Source organism: Saccopteryx bilineata, chromosome 2 (genome assembly GCF_036850765.1).
Source record: "Saccopteryx bilineata isolate mSacBil1 chromosome 2, mSacBil1_pri_phased_curated, whole genome shotgun sequence".
In the NCBI taxonomy this organism is placed as follows: Eukaryota; Metazoa; Chordata; class Mammalia; order Chiroptera; family Emballonuridae; genus Saccopteryx; species Saccopteryx bilineata.
Window position 1 is genome coordinate 378291614 of NC_089491.1, and position 19425 is coordinate 378311038.

A 19425-nucleotide genomic window follows, 5' to 3' on the forward strand; every position below is an offset into this window, starting at 1 on the left:
AAACCAATGAATCTTAGTTGGGATAGCTGCCTTAGGAGTTTGTCTTGAGGTCTTTCAGATAGTTATGACTGCCCTTGAGGTAGTCAACTTTTCATCCATACAATGAAAATTAACGTCTTTTAAAACAATGCTTTGTAAATCGCAAAGCACCATCAGGATGTTGGGATGGTTATTCCTATTTCCACCAAAAGCCTAAGAGCTCTTACAGGTGTGGCACTGTCATTGCTGAGAGGCAGCAAAAACACAAGAACAGTTTTTTCTACTAGTCAAGGGGCACCCACAGTGTCAAACTGTCTCCCACTGGCCACCCTCATTTCCTCTCTGCAACCCACCCTCCCTAGAGCACCTTTCCAGACTCCCTCGAGGATAACTCCTTCCCCGCTCCTCCACCACACTCCTCTTTCTGGGCAGCCTTTCAGGGGATCCGCCGCTTATGTGCCCGTGGAAAGAATCCCAGCCTGGTGGCTTGAGGACAGGGACTCTGTTCATCAGCATCATTCATTAGGTGTTAATTAAAGGCTCCTTATGAAGGATGAAGTGACCAATATAATACAATACTCTCACTCTCCATCCCACCCCCTCAACCCCCAAAATACTGAATAGAACCTCAATCTGCTGGGAATACTTATTTATTTGGTCTATTAACACCAAGATCTGCAAAAAAAAAAAAAATACAACTTCTAAACTAAACACAGGATAAGAAAACTTGAACAGTAACATTCTTCTTCAGTTTTGTGAAGCTCTGCAGTACGGAAAATATACAAACTTCAAACAGCTGCAAAAATAGTGTCTTTGGGAGAAAATAGAGTTTCTACATCGATACAAGAAAAATAGGCATTTTTCTAATCCAACCCAGTCCTGGGGCAGGTGGAGGGTATAGAGTTGCCATTTGACACCTGAAGGAATGCCAGCTCTCCCTCCCCCCACTACCCACCTGGGGCTGGGTAGGCTGGGCTGCTGCTTAAGACAATCTTAGTCAGGATAAAAGCGAGATGAAAATGCCACTTGGGAAAACACTAGGTTCCCCCTCTGCCAACAGCTGGATTGGTCAAGTGTCGTGGCCTTTTAGGGTGCTTTGGTCAGCTCCTCCAACCAGAGGGAAGCCCGGGGATGGAGGCCGAGAGGACGGGGGTATCTTATCTTTGGGTCTCCCCATCTGTGTCTGTAGAGGAGAGGGAAAGGAATCTGTGGTGTCTCCTCTCCACTGATCACAGCCAGCCTGCTCCATGACAAGGACAAGGACCCCATACACAGTCCTTTGCACTCACACCCAGTAGTGGGGGACCCAAGACCTTCTGAGTGAGTTTCCCACCAAGTGAGAGAGGTGGCAAGAACACAGGTGTGACTTGTGAGCTGCCCAGCTGCTAGTGGAGAAGGCAGGTCCCCTCTCATTTGGAGGGGAGGGTGTCCATCAGAAAGAGGACCCAGGGCTTTGACACAGTAAGTGAAAGTGCTCGAAGGCCGAGAGGGAAAGGCTCCTTTATCCCCACCTCGGTGGACCTAGGGAGGGGCCTGCCACCAAGGCACTGGTCTCCACGGTAAAGTGTTGGGGGAGGGGGCTCAGACCACCAGGGAGCTCTGGAAAAGCACGGGCTCTTCTGATGGCGGGGTGTGCTGCCATGGCTCGAATGGCAGCATGGAGGCCTTGGGGGCCTCTGAATCCTTCCGAGGTGGTAGCCTGGGGCTGGCGGGAGGAAGGGGGGACCCCGGGCTTGAGGGACAGTTACGGAAGATGAAGCCCATGCTGGGGAAGAGGGGCTTCATCAAGCTGACAGGGCAGAAGGCTGAGCCGGTCGGGTTGAAATGGACTTTGTTCTTGTCAGGACAGGAAGTCAGGAAGACCAGGTCAGGATCTGGAGACCTGGAAGATGGAAAAAGAAACACACAGATATACACATGTGTAAACACACATACACACACACACACACAGAAACAACCAGTGAGAAGAGATGAGAGATTTCCCAGTGTGGGGGGAGTAGAGGAGCTGGGTCCCCAAACAGGATGAGGATTGAAGCTAGACAGGAAGGAGAACTTCCTGACAATATGATTCTAGAAGAGACTAAGGGATCTTTTAACTTGGGAGATTTTGTCAGTGAACAGTGTTTTGGGGGCAGAAAAAAGAGAGTAGAGATCCAGGCAAATGACTTTCTAAGACATTTCACAATCTAAAGCAGGATTTCTCAGCTTCAGCACTATTGACATTTTGGGCTGAATAATTCCTGGTTGTGGGGGGCTGGCCTGTGCATTATAGGATGTTTAATGGCATGTCTGGCCCCTATTCACTAGGTCCCAGTAGCACCTGACCCCCTCCCCCCAAGCTGTGACAACCAAAAATGTCTTCTGACATTGCCAAATGACCTCTGGGGGTAAAACCTGTCCCCTATTGAAATCTACTAGCCTAAAGAATCTCATTCTTGCCTGGCCTGTGGTGGCACAGTGGATAAAGCGTCAACCTGGAACGCTGAAGTCGTTAGTTCGAAACCCTGGGCTTGCCTGGTCAAGGTACATATGGGAGTCAATGCTTCCTGCTCCTCCCCCCTTCTCTCTCTTTCTCCTCTCTTTTCTTTCTAAAAATGAATAAATAAAATCTAAAAAAAAAAACTATATAAAAAAAGAATCATTCTTGAGCACATTGGGAAGGTGTGATTTTTTTTTTTTAATTTTTTTTTTTTTTAATTTTTCTGAAGCTGGAAATGGGGAGAGACAGTCAGACAGACTCCCGCATGCGCCAGACCGGGATCCACCCGGCACGCCCACCAGGGGGCGAAGCTCTGCCCACTAGGGGGCGATGCTCTGCCCATCCTGGGCGTCGCCATATTGCTACCAGAGCCACTCTAGCGCCTGAGGCAGAGGCCACAGAGCCATCCCCAGCGCCCAGGCCATCTTTGCTCCAATGGAGCCTTGGCTGCGGGAGGGGAAGAGAGAGACAGAGAGGAAGGAGAGGGGGAGGGGTGGAGAAGCAAATGGGCGCTTCTCCTGTGTGCCCTGGCCGGGAATCGAACCCGGGTCCTCCGCACGCTAGGCCGACCCTCTACCGCTGAGCCAACCGGCCAGGGCTGGGAAGGTGTGATTTTAAAAATCTTCACTGGGAGGGAAAAATAGCAACCATTGTGAGAAAGACAGCCAAGTCTACAGCCATGTCCCCTGAACGCACAGCACCTCGTCTGGTGTCGGAAGCTAAGCGGGGTCGGGTCTGGACAGTGCTTGGGTGAGAAAGGCAGCCAGACCGCATCAGGAAACCTAGGTTCTAAATCACTCTGAGCTCTTGGCCTGAACTGTCTCACCTTTAACGTGGAAAGAACCACCTTACTCTCCTGATTGTGTTGGGGAAATGGAGGGATAAAAGGAGGACAGGTCAGAGTTCTAGGACAGGGAATCCTTACATGAAAAGGAAGTGTGTGACCGTGTTTCAAGGGTGAGACCGCCTGAGAAGCACTGGTTGTGAGGATTCTGGATGAGAAGACAAAATGGGTAGGAAGAGGGGGGACCCTGTCGCCCACGGCTCCCATCGACTGCCTTTTTCTTGAAGTCCGACATGTATACAGAAAAACGCACTCAGTGTACAGCTTGATAAGTTGGCTACCATTTTCACTGTAGATTCTGAGAAGTCCAAACCCAGGAAGAAGAGCAAGGTGCACGGAAGGGGCAGAGGTTGGCACAGAGTAAGAGCTGGAAGGAAGTGGAGAGCTGGGGTCCCAGAGGACTCCACAATGGCAAGGTGTCCCTTGAGCGAGCAGGGATTAAAAGGGTCTTACTTTATGGAGGGATTGGGAGCAGGCAGGCAGAGGGAATGTTTCGTGTGTGTGTGCATGCACGAGTGAAGAAGGTGACCCACAGACCAAGCAATGTCTGAGGGACATGACGGCAGCCAGCATGACCTGAACAGCCCAGTCCCCTTCCTGGGAAGTTCAGGCCATCTCACAGGGGCAGCATCTAGAAAGAGGAAAATGAGGCAAAAGAACCACTAAACACAAGAACTTCCCAATAAGAAAGCTGACATAACGAGGAGACCCCAATGAGCTGAGAATTTCTATCCTGGGATATGTTCAGTGAGTGACAGATCAGCACCTCGCTTAAAGGGTGACATGGGTGCAAGAATCTAGATGAGATGACTTTAAGACCTCTTCCAACACTGAGTCTACAAAAGAATCAAGCAAGCAACCATCTAGTTTCCACAAGCAATTCCAGGTTGTACTTGCTCAGCTATACCGTGGACCAGAGAGGGACACAGGAGTCCAGAGTCCGCTACACAATCCGGCCTCTCGTCTCCACATCACCCCAGAGGGCCCCGGGTTCTGGAGAGAAACCAGGCAACCGTGATGGTGTGAGAAACACCCTGGTGGCTAGGCTTTCTCCTTAACTCCTGCTCTGGGTTATAGCTGTCCTGCTGCTGCCATGGCTTGTCCTCTCCCTTACCTGAGATGCAAATGAAGCCCTCAAGGCCACAAACCTTGTCCCAGATAAATGTCCACTCACACACCATGACTAAACTTCCTGACTGCCATGAAAACCACAACTTCCACGGTGAATCTGCCTTGGGGAATATTAAAGCTGGGTTGGGGAGAGGCGGAGGGCAAATGAAATAGGCTCTTGGCCCTGGCCGGTTGGCTCAGTGGTAGAGCATCGGCCTGGCATGTAGGAGTCCTGGGTTCGATTCCCGGCCAGGGCACACAGGAGAAGCACCCATCTGCTTCTCCACCCCTCCCCCTCTCCTTCCTCTCTGTCTCTCTCTTCCCCTCCCGCAGCCAAGGCTCCATTGGAGCAAAAAGTTGGCCCAGGCACTGAGGATGGCTCCATGGCCTCTGCCTCAGGTGCTAGAATGGCTCTGGTCGCAACAGAGCGATGCCCCAGATGGGCAGAGCATCGCCCCCTGGTGGGCATGCCGGGTGGATCCCGGTCGGGCGCATGCGGGAGTCTGTCTGACTGCCTCCCCGTTTCCAGCTTCAGAAAAATACAAAAAAAAAAAAAAAGAAAGAAATAGGCTCTCAGGGTGCCTAGTATGGGGGCTGGCTGTGTAGGCATGGGGAGAGGTCAGCTCTCAATTCTCTCTGGTAACAGGAAGAATAAGAACAGCTTCTGATTGTCCAGTTGGGTTTGGGAATATGCCACAGTCCGTACTTGTAAGAACTGGAAATTTCTGTCTGGACCTTCATGACACTTGAACCAGTGCAGCTGCAGGGTGAAGACCCGACTCAGAGGCAATCAGAACACTGTTCAGGTTGCCCCGCCCCTCCAGTGGGGACGAGACACTTCTCCTCTCTGCCTGTAGAGAACTACTAATATATTCTCTCTCTCAGATTATGGTCTAGCAAATTCTCACACCTTCCCCAGGGAGGGGGGGAAAATAGAAGAAACAAAGGGTTTAGGTTTCAGAGCTCTTTCCTTTCCAGCTCCTGCTGGGCTGTGGCTGGCAAGTGGGCAGAGAGCAGGTTTCTATGGAGACATGATAAGCAAAGACTTAAGTGCTCACAGTAGGTAATGTCAACAAGTTTGATCAGGGAAAATCTGCAATACCAATCATCTGAAGTTGACAGTGCCTCCCGGACGAGAGAGTCCGAGACTGGAGCAGGGCTGTCAGGTGGGACAGCACAGGGCTAACCCCTCTGCCCTCCCCCCAGGTACTCACGTGGCCTCTTCGAACACACGCACTCTCTCACAGCCTTCCGGGGGCTCCCGTTTGAAGACGTAGCTGTGATTGGGCCGAGGGGAGGCGGCAAAGGCAAGGACTGGAGATGGGCTGCCGTCTTCAAGGAAGGCCGGGTGGCCTGGAGAGGAGGCTGCAACAGAGCAAGGCCGAGTCCAGCGGAGCTGAAGGAAGGCTCTCCCCACTCCTCCACGCAGGCCCAAGTGCAGAGAAGAGGCTGGGGGCACGGTAAGCTGGGGGCCGGGGTCATGCCAATCCAGGTGGTGTGTCTGTGCTCTACCTTAAAAGATCTTTGGGGCAGCTTACAACAATATAAACATGTCCTGTTACACAGGATAATAAAGATATGGTCGGAATGATGGAAAAATCAGGTCTAATATCAATTCTGTATTCCCAGGAGATAGAGGACAATTGGAACTTCAAGTCTCAGACTTGAAGGAATCCGAACTCCTGTCTCTCTGCCTTCTTCCAGGACTGCGCCGCCCTGCCTGCTTACACACCACAGCTCTTCCTTCCACAGCCTTGACAGTCCAGCCCTCCCTCCCAGGAATGCTCTTGTACTGACTCAGAGAAGCAATCTCTACTCAACCCCACTCGTGGGATAAAATTCCTTTTGCTTCCTACACAGTGAATATACTTTGCAAATATTGACTTTATCTGTATTTATCTCACATTTATTCCTTATTAAACTATGCTCTATTTACCTCTTCGTATTGTTAAATCACGCCTTTGGCCAGCCTGCCTCATGGGGTTGCTGTGAGAATCAAATGAGGCGGTGAGGGCAACAGTGCTTTGTAACGTGAGCAGGACTCTTAGCTCGTCCTGTCCATGATGTGGCCGGAGCACAGCAGAAAGCAGAGATTTGGAGTCAGAAAGCTTGGGTTTCCATCTGGGTCAAACCAGGTGACCCTGGACACTTTCTCTTGTTTTATATAATTTACAACCACCTTGAGACCTATTGCTGGTAATGGGTGCAGCAGACGCCTGAATAGACTCAAGGGCTTTCCAGTCAAAAATGGGGATAGGAGGGAGTGCTTCCTTGGATTACAGTGAAGATTAAATAAAAGTATGGGTGTGGATCTTTATGTAAATTATAAATCACAATCGATATCAAGAACTATTAGCTGGTATAAAGTATGGAATAAAGATGACTCATTAGGATACTCTAGTTAGCTGGCAAATGTAAAGAAAAATGCCAGGCCTGAAATTGATTAGAGGCAGAAAAGGGAACGGAGCCAGCCCTGTACCCCGAGTGGCCCTGCTGCGTGGGCCTCCACACTTACCCTTGTCGCTGGGGACGGCCGCCAGCTCCTCGAGCGCACCCCGGTGTTCCTCGCGGCCAGTGTGGCCAGAAGGCTGGGGGGATGCCAGGGGCATGGAGGGCGAGCTGGAAAGGTTGCCAGGCTCCAGGAGGAGGAGGGGGTGGTCACAGCTGCTACTCTGGGGGGGAGCTGGGGCGCGGTGCCCATCAGGAATATCAAGGATCTGCCAGGGAAAGGGAGGGGGATGACTCTCACGTCGGTCTCTTCAGGCTTACAGGGACCCTCAGGGTCCCCCCTGTGCCCTTGATCTTATCCTCTGGTTCATAACACACAGTGACAACAGGACACCATTTTCTCCAGTCCCTGCTTTCCCAACGTCCCACCTCAATCTAAGGGCAAACCCCTCCGAGTTCTCCCCTAGCACTTTGTTCTTTTCCTTCGTAGCATTTACAGCCCAATTTATAATCATATATTTATTTGAACAGTTTCTGAGTGTGTCACCACCCAGGCTGTAAGCTTCCCGAGGGCAGGGGCCCTCTATGTGCCGGCCACCAGGACCCGGGAGCGCTGTGGGCCACTGTAAGACAAGTATGCAGCCCACCATCATGTGAACCCCTCGCCCCTTTCCACATTCACTTGTCCTTGTACCCACAGCTTACCAAATTGTGTGCATGTGTTTGGGTGGGTATACACTCCTACATATAAGCAAATTTAAAATCCACCACTAAGTAAATCGTGAGAGGTATATATCCACTAGGATTGTATTAATACTGCCCAACTGGCATTCCCCAATTGTACGGCATCCATGTAAAAATGTGCCTGAGGCTGCAGAAGAGGTAACTAATAATTCTGCTCAGGAGTGGGGCAGAGGAAGGCCACACAGGGGCAGCGGGCAAGAAGGATACATGTGTGTCACCAGGAAGAGGTGGAGGGCAGTGCTCACACAGGCAATGGGGCGGCTTCCACTGAGAACGGGTGACAATATTGGTGCCAAGTGTGTGGGAACAGTAAGCTGGTGCTTTGAAGACAATGTTTCATTCATTCCTCCCTGTGACTCTTCTCTCTGCTAATCCCTGTTTCTCCTGTCGACCCACCACCATAAAGCCTGCCCCAGTCACACCCAGCCACCAGCCAGCTCTACTGTCCCTGCGGCTTGATCTAATAAACGCAATCCGTGTTCCCTCGGCAGGTTGGTATCTGCATGTCACTCTGCAGCTGCAGCCGCAGCCTGTGAGCCCCAGAGAGCAGAGCCCACTGCCCATGGCCCAGCGTCCAGGCTCCGCATGCCGCCGCCGCCAGCCAGCACAGCCAGGCCGGCCAGCGCGCGGGCCCACTCACCCGCAGCAGCTCCTCCTCCCCCTGCTCCTTCACGAACACCTCCTCCAGCTCTTGGTTGAGTCCTTCCAGGCTCCTGTGCAGGCAGGGGCTGAGGCGAAGGACAGGGGACCCTGAGGGGAAGCTGGGAGGGGACGCCTGTGGAGGAAGCAAAGGCAGCACTCAGTGAAACCCACCAAGCCCCACGGGGGTGATGGTCATGTCTGCACAGCAAAGCCAAGCGAGTCAAGGAGGGTCTGGGGACGGTTATGGATTGTACTGCGTCCCGTCAGTGGGGCTTTCTCCAGAAGTGAGAGCTTTGAGAGGCCTGGAGGACGCTTTGAAAGGCTGCAGCAGCAAGGCCGCAACAACACAGGGGGTGAGCGTGGAGGAGAAATTCTGAACAGGAGGAAGCACCTCACCTCCACTGCCATTCACCAAGTCCAAGTTTGCACGAAAGCTTCAGCTGAGCGCCCACATGGCCACAGACTGCCCGTGCGGTAGGGCTTGGGTGCCGCTCAACCCGAGAGGCTCTGCCCACATGGTGGGGGAGGGTGCCACGGAGGATGACAAAGTGGGGGGAGGCTTGGGGGGCTTGTGGGGACATACCTTCAGTGTCCCCCGCACAGCATGGTCCCCCTGGAGTGGGCAGCCCCGCTCCTTCTCCTTCCCGCTGCGGCTGAGCTTTGTCCTCTGCAGCTGGAGCTTCAACTTGGTAATCTGGTGGCCCAGAGAGAGGGAGAGAGGGAGAGAGGGAGAGAGGGAGAGAGGGAGGGGGGGGCAGGTGAAGGAGAGCTGAAAGGCACTGTGTCCCTCCTTCTAGGCGTGGCTCCTGCCAGAGGCCCATGAAAATGCACAAAAGGGAGATGACAGTTACTCTCCCATCTCAGATACCGCAGTGGTTCCAAACTGTGATGATAGCTTCGTTGGGCCAGCTGGGCACCTTTTTAACTAGATTTGATTTCCTTGAATTACCATGTATTCCACGGAAGAATCAGTTCCCCCCAAATTTAAAAATATGTGACACTGAAACCATTCTGGTCTTTTCACAGATTCCAAAGGCAAGGAATACTACTCTATTAATAGAAATGCAAAATGGTGTTTTTTAATTCACTCCCAAAGTACATTCACAGCTAACTCCAAGGCCCGGGGACCAGGATGTTAGGAGTCCCCCCCCCCCCCACACGTTAAAGCAGACTGCACTGAGCAAGGAGCAGGCTCTACAGAAGGACTATCAGATTCCCACTCCTGTGACAATTAGGGGTTATCATCCCAATTTTGAATATTATCCCCATCACATTTGGAATTCTGGACTTACTTGCCTCAGCTGGCAAGTGCTCAGGAGATGCAGAGCTATTAAATATGAGCCTAAATAAATGGAATTCAGAGGGTAGATCTGCTGCCACAGCCATGCAATATATGACTACTGCCAAAAAGAAAGTGCTTTTAGAATTGCTATTGGGGATCATTCAACCATGACTCCATGCTTAGTGTAAATAACTTTCCTACTCTTATAATTACAAATTTTAAATACTTTTTATTTTCCACTAGCCTTAAACATTTCATATTTTTTCTCTGTTCTTGCAGCCAAGAGGGCAGAAGTGACTCTTCCTGTAAAGAGGTCAAAGGTGACTCCTGGAAAGCTGGCCCCATCGAGGGGCCCCCCAGCATGGCAGATGGAAGGGGTCTGGGAGCCCGGGAACCCTCCTGAGAGAAAGAAAGGCCAGTAAAAAGTGCTGGGGAACAGTGACTATCATTTTCTTCTTTTAAATACAGCTGGGTGAACAGTTAAGTAGAACATGGGGCTGGGGCTTGCCAGTGCCCAGCAACTCCCTCCCTATCTATCTCCAGCCTGAACCACTTATCTGGATCCAACCTCAAAGGAAAGGGAGAACAATGGCGGCTCCCACCCTGTGCTTGGCTGCTGAAGGGCGCCAGCAGTCACCAGCCAAGCCCTGCTGGCAGGAGGGTCTTGGCTCCAAAGGCCCGGCCACCAGGCAGCTGGGAGGCAGCTGCGAAGGAGCCACCTCATTAGGAAAAGGCTTGGTGGAGAAAAATGAGATGGGAAGAGTGAGCCCACCTTGGAGCTGGTGCCTCCATGGGGCTGGGCATAGACAAGAGGCTGCTACTCTGGCTAGGAAGCCAAAGGGGGTAGTTACCTCTTTGCGGTGGTCTGTGCTACCCCAGGACGCGGAGCGCTTATGTGTACAGGAGCTGGCCCGCTCACCTTCAAGCTCTTGCCAGGACAGGGGGGTCTGCAAGGAGAGGAACCCAGTGAGACAGAGCAGCTTCTCAGGCAGGCGCAGGGGAAAGAGAGACCGTTCCCAGGACAGAGGCAGTGGCTCTCTGAAGTCTTCTCTCATCTGCTCACCAACCTCCTCAATACTGTAGGCCGCTGTTATTCTTTTGGGCGTCTTCACTTGCACCTCCTCTTTCCCAATCACCTTCCTCCAGGAAGCCTTCCCTGATGAGCCAGTATGGCCAACCTGCTCTCTGTTCTCATGACTTTTATGCACGACAGGCCCCGCTCTCCCAGGTGCTCCCTGATGGTGAGCACCAGCATCGCCCTCCCTGTCCCCACTAGCTCCAAAAGAGCACACGGTCAGGGGCCCACTAGCATCCTCAATTCTTGTACCTCTATGTGCCCAGCACAGGCCCACGGTGCCTGGGAACCTAGTGAAAACAAGTTACTTGCCTGACTGGTGGTGGCGCAGTAGATAGAGCATCAACCTGGGACGCTGAGATCCCTGGTTCGAAACTCCGGGGTCACCAGCTTGAGCACAGACTCATGGCTGGAGTTCAGGCTCACTAGCTAGAGCGTGGGGTCACTGGCTTGAGGGTGGAATCATAGACAAGACCCCAGGGTTCCTGGCTTGAGCCCAAAGGTTGCTAGTTTGAAGCTCAAGGTCAGTGGCTTGAGCAAGGGGTCACTGGCATGGCTTGAGCCTCCTCAGTCAAAGCACATATGAGAAAGCAATCAATGAACAATTAAGGTGCCACAACTGTGAGTTGATGCTTCTCATCTCTCTCCCTTCCTGTTTGTGTGTGCCTCTCTCTACCTCTCTTCCTCTCATTAAAAAAGATAAATAAGCCCTGGCCGGTTGGCTCAGCGGTAGAGCATCGGCCTAGCGTGCGGAGGACCCGGGTTCGATTCCCGGCCAGGGCACACAGGAGAAGCGCCCATTTGCTTCTCCACCCCTCCGCCGCGCTTTCCCTCTCTGTCTCTCTCTTCCCCTCCCGCAGCCAAGGCTCCATTGGAGCAAAGATGGCCCGGGCGCTGGGGATGGCTCTGTGGCCTCTGCCCCAGGCGCTAGAGTGGCTCTGGTCGCAACATGGCGACGCCCAGGATGGGCAGAGCATCGCCCCCTGGTGGGCAGAGCGTCGCCCCTGGTGGGCGTGCCGGGTGGATCCCGGTTGGGCGCATGCGGGAGTCTGTCTGACTGTCTCTCCCTGTTTCCAGCTTCAAAAAAAAAAAAAAAAAAAAAAAGATAAATAAGCCCTGGCCGGTTAGCTCAGCGGTAGAGCGTCGGCCTGGTGTGCAGGAGTCCCGGGTTCGATTCTCGGCCAGGGCACACAGGAGGGGCGCCCATCTGCTTCTCCACCCTTCCCCCTCTCCTTCCCCTCTGTCTCTCTCTTCCCCTCCCGCAGCCAAGATGGCCCGGGCGCTGGGAATGGCTCTGTGGCCTCTGTCTCAGGCACTAGAGTGGCTCTGGATGCAACAGAGCAAAGCCCCAGATGGGCAGAGCATTGCCCCCTGGTGGGTATGCCGGGTGGATCCCAGTCCAGCGCATGCGGGAGTCTGTCTGACTGCCTCCCTGTTTCCAGCTTTGGAAAAGTGAAAAAAAAAAGATAAATAAAGTCAAACAAAACAAAACACCAAGTTATTAGACAAGACTCTATTAGGAAATCATTAATTGGTAAAGCACGTCAACAGCGCTCCCCTTCCTTCTACCTGGGACAGAAGCAGAAGACATCTGTGCAGAGCAGTGCCTCGAGCTTATTCCGTGATCCCCCCTGTACACAGAGTAAGTGCTGGAAGCCCTCCTGAACACACAGGGGAAGGGACATTGTTGGAAAGGAGGGAGTCGCCTGACCTGTGGTGGCACAGTGGATAAAGCGTTGACCTGGAATGCTGAGGTTGCCGGTTCAAAACCCTGGGCTTGCACGGTCAAGGCACATATGGGAGTTGAAGCTTTCTGCTCCTTCCCCCCCTTCTCTCTCTCTCTCTCTCTCTCTATCTCTCTCTCTCTCTCCTCTAAAATGAATAAATAAATAAAAATAATTTAAAAAAAAAAAAAGAAAGAAAGAAAGGAGGGAGTCAGAAGTCCAAGCTCAGCCCTGACCCCTGACCCCTCTTGGCTTCACCACAGCTCCTTCTCCGGGGCCCTGCTCCACTCCTTGTGAGAACAGAGTTGTCAGTCTGTGGGCCTCCCTCCCCCGCTGCAGAGAAGACAGAGCTGGGCCAAGATGGAGGTAGGGGGAATTTGCAGACCCACTTCCTGAGCCCCCACCGGAAGGAGGAAGCTGTTGGCTCTAAGCATGCATGCGGCATGAGATCCCTCCCCACCACCAACCTCGTTATTCCCATTCCCAGGGAGGGGCCCAAGGGGGAATGCACCAGTGGAACCAGTTCCCCTCTAGCTTCTTTGCACAAGCTGCCAAAACCATGAGGGCTTGGGAACAGTCTCCTCCAACATATCTGCTGACCTCCCCCGAGAGGTTGCTGCAAACAGAAAGGGGGAGGAAAAGAGAGAGAAAACCAACAATTCAACACCCAACAGCTGCTAAGAAGTGCTCAGCAGGGCAGTCGGAGTGGGACTGTGGGAGCAGTCTTCCCGTGTGACAGCTGCAGTGGAGAGGGGCCGCGGGGGGCTGAGGCTCCTGGCCCTCCCCTCTCCCAGCAGCCCACCCACAGGAACTTCACTGGGCTGCGAGATAGCCAGGGTGAGCCAGCTGCCCTACTTCCTTCCCTGAGGCTAGTACCACAGGGACACCAGCAGAGACACATCCCCCCACAGAGCCCCCTGCAGGAGAAGGGCTGGCAGCACCCCTCCATGCCCATACTCTAAAGTCCTCAAGGTGAAGCTGCTCTGACAGTCTATAGAAGCCAAGCAGCTGTCTACTTCCAAATGCCTGCATGTCTCTGAACCACAGTCGGCTGACAGAGCTCAGAAGAACTGCTGCACAGACTGAAAAGTGAGGAGAAGTCCCCCGCTCCCACAGCCCCTTGGCCCAGCAGATGCACAAATGCTCCTCCTTCCAGGGCTCCAAAGCCAACCTACAGACGACTGCTCTGATAATCCACATGCTGAGTCCCATGCCAGCCTGTGTCCCTGGAAAGGTGTCCTAGGCTATGGAGGAGGGATGACAAAAGCTAAGGTGATGAAAAAGCCCATTCCTCTCCTCCAGGAAGATTCTGTACTCACGCGTGGGTGGTGAGAGGGAAAAATAGCCAGTAATGCTGCCACTGCGTCTACTAGCACCTCTGGCAAACCCTTAAACTGCCTTCTTTCTTCTGAGATAGTGAGGGGGTGGAAGGAGCAATGTGGGCTCACGCTGCAGTTTAGAAAGGATGTAAAAATTCGCAGCAGCAAGGATCCTCTCCTCTCTCAACCCCCGCCCCCACCCCACTCTGCTACATCTTCCAGCAGCTACCGCCTACTCTGTAAACCAGGCTCCCAAGGCCGTCGCTCTGCCTCAACACCCACACCCACCCTGCCCATCCATCTCACCATCTCACCGTCTATCCCAGGGGCTCTCCTCTCCAGACTTGGCTCCCTGTCCTACCCAGGCAAACCCAGCTGCTTTTTCTTACCTTGCCCCTGACCCCTAAGCCTGGTCTCCCCATCTAAGATGGCTCGCCCTACTAACTCTTCCCAGCCTGCCCATTAGGGTGACTTCCTTAACTTGTCCACCTCATGCTCACTGCTCCTTTGCTCTGTGTCTCCTCTATTCAGATGGGTTCAGGATACACATCATTCATGCATTCAACAAACAGCTACTGAATGCAAACTGTACGTCAGTTACTGTTCAAAGTGCTGAGGACACTACAGTGCACAAAACAACAAAAATGCTCATCCCCTTGAGTTTATGTTCTAGTTGGGGACACAGTTTAAACAATGGTAAGAACTAAAGAGAAAAATACACCAAAGAAAGTAGCTGGGGATGCTAGGGTGGGGCAGGGCTAGGGAAGAGGGAACAGAAGTGATTTTATTTTATTTTTATTTTTTAGGAGAGAGACAGAGAGAGAGAGAGACAGGGACAGACAGAGAGGAAGGGAGAGAAATGAGAAGCATCAACCTGTTGCAGCACTTTAGTTGTTCGTTAATTGCTTTCTCATATGTGTCTTGATGGTGGGCTCCAGCTGAGACAGTGACCCCTTGCTCAAGCCAGTGACCTTGGGCTTAAGCCAGTGACCATATATGGGGTCATGTCTATGATCCCAAGTTCACCCTGCACTCTAGCTGGTGAGCCCATGTTCAAGCCAGCGACCTCAGGGTTTCAAACCTGGGTCCTCAGCATCCCAGTCCAACGCTCTATCCACTGCGCCACCGCCTGGTCAGGCCAGATGTAATTCTAAATTTACAAAACTCTTCAATGAAAAGGTACTGTCTGAAGAAAAACATGAAGATGAGGTAGTGAGCCACATCGGCATCCAAAGTCAGAGTGGTCCAGGCGGAGGAAGAGCAAGCACGAAGGCTCTGAAGCCGGAGCAAGCTGATGCGTTTGAGAATGATGAGGTCAGAGCGGCTGGAACAGAGTGAGCCAGGAATTCAGCCGTAGGAGATGAGGTCAGTAGGTGTGACAGATTGAAAAACAGTCCCCCAAAGCATCAGGTCCCAATCCTTGGAGCCTGTAACTGTTACTGTAGGTGGTCAAGTTTTTGCAGATATGATTAAGTTAGGGTGGAAAGATTATCTTGGATTATTCGAATGGGCATTAAATGCCATTACAAGTGTCCTTATGAAAGAGAGACAGCAGGAGATTACACACACAGAGAAGGAAAGGCGATGTGACCATGGAAGCAGGGACTGGAGTGAGGTGGCCTCAAGCCAGAGAACACTGGCAGCCACCAAAAGCTGAAAGATGCAAGGAATAAATCTCTCGAGAGCCTCTGGAGAGAGTGTAGCCCTGCCAACACCTTGATCTTGGCCCAGGAAAATGGAATTTGGACTTCTGGCCTCCAGTACTGTGAGAGAATAAATATTTGTTGTTTCAACTCACTAAGTTTGAGATAATTTGTTACAGCAGCATCACGTACCTAATACACTAGGTCCCTGGTTGGTCCCTTGAGTGTGGGCCAAAATACCACATGTGGGTGCTACCTCGATAAGGAATGTACATACCTATATAATTTAAGTTTAAAAATTTGGCTCTCAAAATAAATTTCAATCATTGTACTGTTGATATTTGGCTCTGCTGACTAATGAGTTTGCTGACCACTGCACTAGGTTATGCTGTGTTTGAAGCTGTTTACATGATGGCCTTGAGTATTCTATTTTTTTTTTTTTTTTTTTTTTTAGGTGAGAGGAGTGGAGATAGACAGACTCCCGCATGCCCTCTGACCAGGATCCACCCAGCAACCCCATCTGGGGCCAAAGCTCGAGTACAGAGAAATTTTCTTTATTTTATTTTATTTTTTTTTAATTTATTTATTTTTTTACAGAGACAGAGTGAGTCAGAGAGAGGGACAGACAGGGACAGACTGACAGGAATGGAGAGAGATGAGAAGCATCAATCATTAGTTTTTCATTGCAACACCTTAGTTGTTCACTGATTGGTCTCCCACACGTGCCTTGACCATGGGCCTCCAGCAGACCGAGCAACCCGTTGCTGGAGCCAGTGACCTTGGGTCCAAGCTGGTGAGCTTTGCTCAAACCAGATGAGCTGGTGCTCAAGCTGGCGACCTCGGGGTCTCGAACCTGGGTCCTCGGCATCCCAGTCCGACGCTCTATCCACTGCGCCACCGCCTGGTCAGGCCAGAGCAATTTTCAATGCAGGAGGCTGAGGTGCTCCAAGGAAGCCATCCTCAACGCCCCCGGCCAAGATCGAACCATTCCAGCCACTGGCTGCAGGAAGGGAAGAGGGATAGAAGGGGGAGAGGAGGGAGAAGAGGCAGATGGTTGTTTCTCCTGTGTGCCCTGACCAGGAATCGAACCCAGGATGTCCAATACACCAAGCTGACATGCAATCCACTGAGCCACGGCCAGCCCTGGCCGTGTATTCTTAAGGCAGGCCGAGTATTCTTAAGGCAGGCCTGTGCACAAGTGTGGTCTTTGGCCCCTCCAACTGAACTGGGAAAGTCAAGAGCGGAAACCATACCCTGCCCCTTATTTTTAGTGCCCCTGGGTGTAGAAGCCTGTCTTTCTCAGGGTCTCACCACAGAGGTCTCCTTGGAGCACAGAGAAGTCACAGCTATTGAAGGCTACCCTTCAAAGAAAATAGGGACCCTTCATGGCAAAACAGGGACCAAGCCATGCTGCATGACAGCACTGTAAACAGTTGTTCCAGATGTTCCTTTGGAAGCAGGGTAGAGCTTGAGCTCAGCAGGCCAAAGTCATGTTTGTCAAAAGGACTCATGCACTGGAACAGATCTGTTTGAACACCCTGGCCCTGGGGACCAGCTGAAGGAAAAGCAGGGCTATTTACTAGTCATGATGATTGGCTTTAGCCAACTGTGCAAATGATGCTCGGATTATGCAAAACTGAATATGAGTTAGACCAGAACTTGCCTGGGATCCTGGGATTCCAGAGCAATATGTGGAAGCATAGCAGGGCATGGGGGCAGAGAAGAGATTTCCAAAAAGCAGCCTGATAGAACAAGAAGGCAGGGGCCAAATGGTATGAATAACCTTCCCAAATACAGCCTGTTTCTCTGCCCCCAACTGGACTGAGTTTCTGCCTGGACTCTGAGACAGAAAGAGTACTGGTCATGTTGTCCCCAGTGATACTGGCAGAGCCCAGCTGGGCCCTGGGAACATAACCAGGTATACCTGTGCGAAGGCTTGGGGCAGTGAGGCGCCTGGCCTGATACAGATGGTCAGTTACTATGTGTTGAAATGAAATACAGCAGGGACTCGGCCCCCCTGGACTCTGGCCAGAGACAGGAAAGACTCTGAGGGGGGTCTGCCGACCAATTCTGAGAACTCTGGCTGCAGGTGGCCAAGGCCACCATCTCCGGCTCTCCAGTGACTAGGCAACCCTCACATTTTCCATCATGAACCCATTTGCAAACATTCTGCACTGTTGTCACATCATATGCTGAACAACTGGTCTTGCTCACCAGTTTGGAAAACAGGCGCTGTGCCCAGGCCCCCACACCCACAAAGGAAGGCTGTGATGGGCAGACTGAATTGTGTGTCATCGCTAAACGCTGAGGCACTGACTTGGGAAAAGGAGGAAGATGCTACACAGGTAGGACAAGTCACAGAAAGGGGAGGCTTCCCAAACAAAGCATGCCGCCGCTGCCTCCGGCCTTCAGGACACACCATAAGGTTTGTCAAGGACTGAAGTTATTTTTCTTCCCAAAGGGTAAGTTAGACCTAAAGAAAAGCGTCTGCCATGGAGGCTCACCTGGAACATGCAGAGGAAGTAGGGATGGGGATGAAGAGAGGAGAGGAGAGGGCAGTGGTGGGGAGGTAGAGCAGGCGCCCAGCAGCCCACCTGTCTGCAGGATGAGAACACCAGCAGGGGAACTTTGCTCAAACAGTCATTCCAGCTGTGGTGAGACCACTTCCTCCCTCCAGAGGAGTGTAAGAAGACTCAGATGCTTTGCACAGCAAGAAGGGAGAGGGGTGACTGCAACTGGCATGTGGTGTCATCACCACCCTGGCCCGGCCCAGCCACTAGGAGACCAACCTGAAGCACTTGGTGGCCAGTTCCTATTTACCAGCTGACCTAGGGGAAAGGTGGTTCAGAAAGGGAACACGTATTCAGATTTATCTGGAGAATTCTGACAAAGTCCTCCGGATAACAGGGCCTCTGCACAGAAGCCCTCCTCTTTCTCCCTGGCTGGCCACTCTGCATCCAGTTCCTGCTGCACCTGAGCTCTTTCTTTTACTCACCAAGCTGGTCCCTGCGAGACCTGGTCATCCCTCTCCCATTGCTCGTCCTGGTTCAGAACATGCAGAAGCTCCAAAGCACTCCTTCCCCAGTGACCACATTCATGCACCTCCTCTCCTTCCTAGAACCCAACTTCCCAAGTAAGATCTGTCTACTTCTCTTCCTGCCCTGCCCAAAGTACCTGGGTAACCCAGCGCTCCATGGCAGACTGTGAATTGCCTGGGGACTACCTGTGCTATGCTCGGTGCCTGCTAAGAGCCTAGAACACAGCTATGCCCAGGGAGGGGGGCTAGGGCTATTGGAAACCTACCATATTCAAGAGCAGAGAGCTATTCACTCCATCTTCTGCATTGTGAGGAAACCCTGAGGATGTAGCATGACTGGCTATCTAAATGGCAGGTGTTTTGTGTCTGCTGCCCAGGTCTGAGACTTGGTTGGAATGGGTAGGGGCCTTGCTTGCTCTAGGCGGTTCAGAGAGGAGAGTTGAACAACGGCTCCCTGACTTTATTACAAGGCAGGCCCCCAGGAATGCCAGGGCTGACGGGCTCTCAGAACCCACACTCTGGCTGCTGGCTCTGCAGTAGGGGAGGGAGGGTGAGAGGTGGTACAGGGGAAAGTAAGAGCGCAGCAGTGAGGGCAGCCAGACACAGCGGACGCACTATACTGGTGTGGCTGGAAGAGAAAGGGTAGAAGGTAGGATAGGACTGGGAAGAGGCCACTTAGAGCTCAAAAAATTGAGAGTACGATAGGGCATCAATCTATTTCCTTTGTTTGTTTGTTTTAGTGAGGGTGGGGGACAAACAGAGACAGACAGACAGAAAGGGAAAGAGATGAGAAGCATCAATTCTTTGTTGCAGCACCTTAGTTGTTCACTGACTGCTTTCTCATATGTGCCTTGATCAGGGGCTCCTGCTGAGCCAGTGACCCCTCGCTCAAGCCAGCGATGTTGGGCTCAAGCCAGCGACCTTGGGCTTCAAGCCAGTGACCTTTGGGCTCAAACCAATGACCATGGGGTCATGTCTATGATCCCACACTCAAGCCGGCAACCCTGCACTCAAGCTGGTGAGCCCACACTCAGGCCTGGTAAGCCCACGCTCAAGCCAGCAACCTTAGGGTTTGAACCTGGGTCCTCTGCATCCCAGG

The 19425-nt window shown here is 52.2% G+C and overlaps 1 protein-coding gene across 2 annotated transcripts in view; it reads right to left on the reverse strand.

Annotated features, from left to right (window-relative positions):
- Positions 1-613: 613 nt before the first annotated feature.
- The window catches only part of FAM117A (family with sequence similarity 117 member A), a 48321-nt gene continuing 29509 nt past the window's right edge, over positions 614-19425 (reverse strand). For both annotated transcript variants that reach the window (XM_066263903.1, XM_066263904.1), the window contains 6 exons: positions 10380-10475; positions 8830-8940; positions 8245-8379; positions 6928-7129; positions 5627-5777; positions 614-1861 (listed from right to left, as the gene is read on the reverse strand). In XM_066263903.1, the coding sequence (XP_066120000.1) occupies positions 1561-1861; positions 5627-5777; positions 6928-7129; positions 8245-8379; positions 8830-8940; positions 10380-10475 (996 nt within the window). In that variant the 3' untranslated portion in view covers positions 614-1560. The remainder of the gene's footprint in view (positions 1862-5626; positions 5778-6927; positions 7130-8244; positions 8380-8829; positions 8941-10379; positions 10476-19425) is intronic.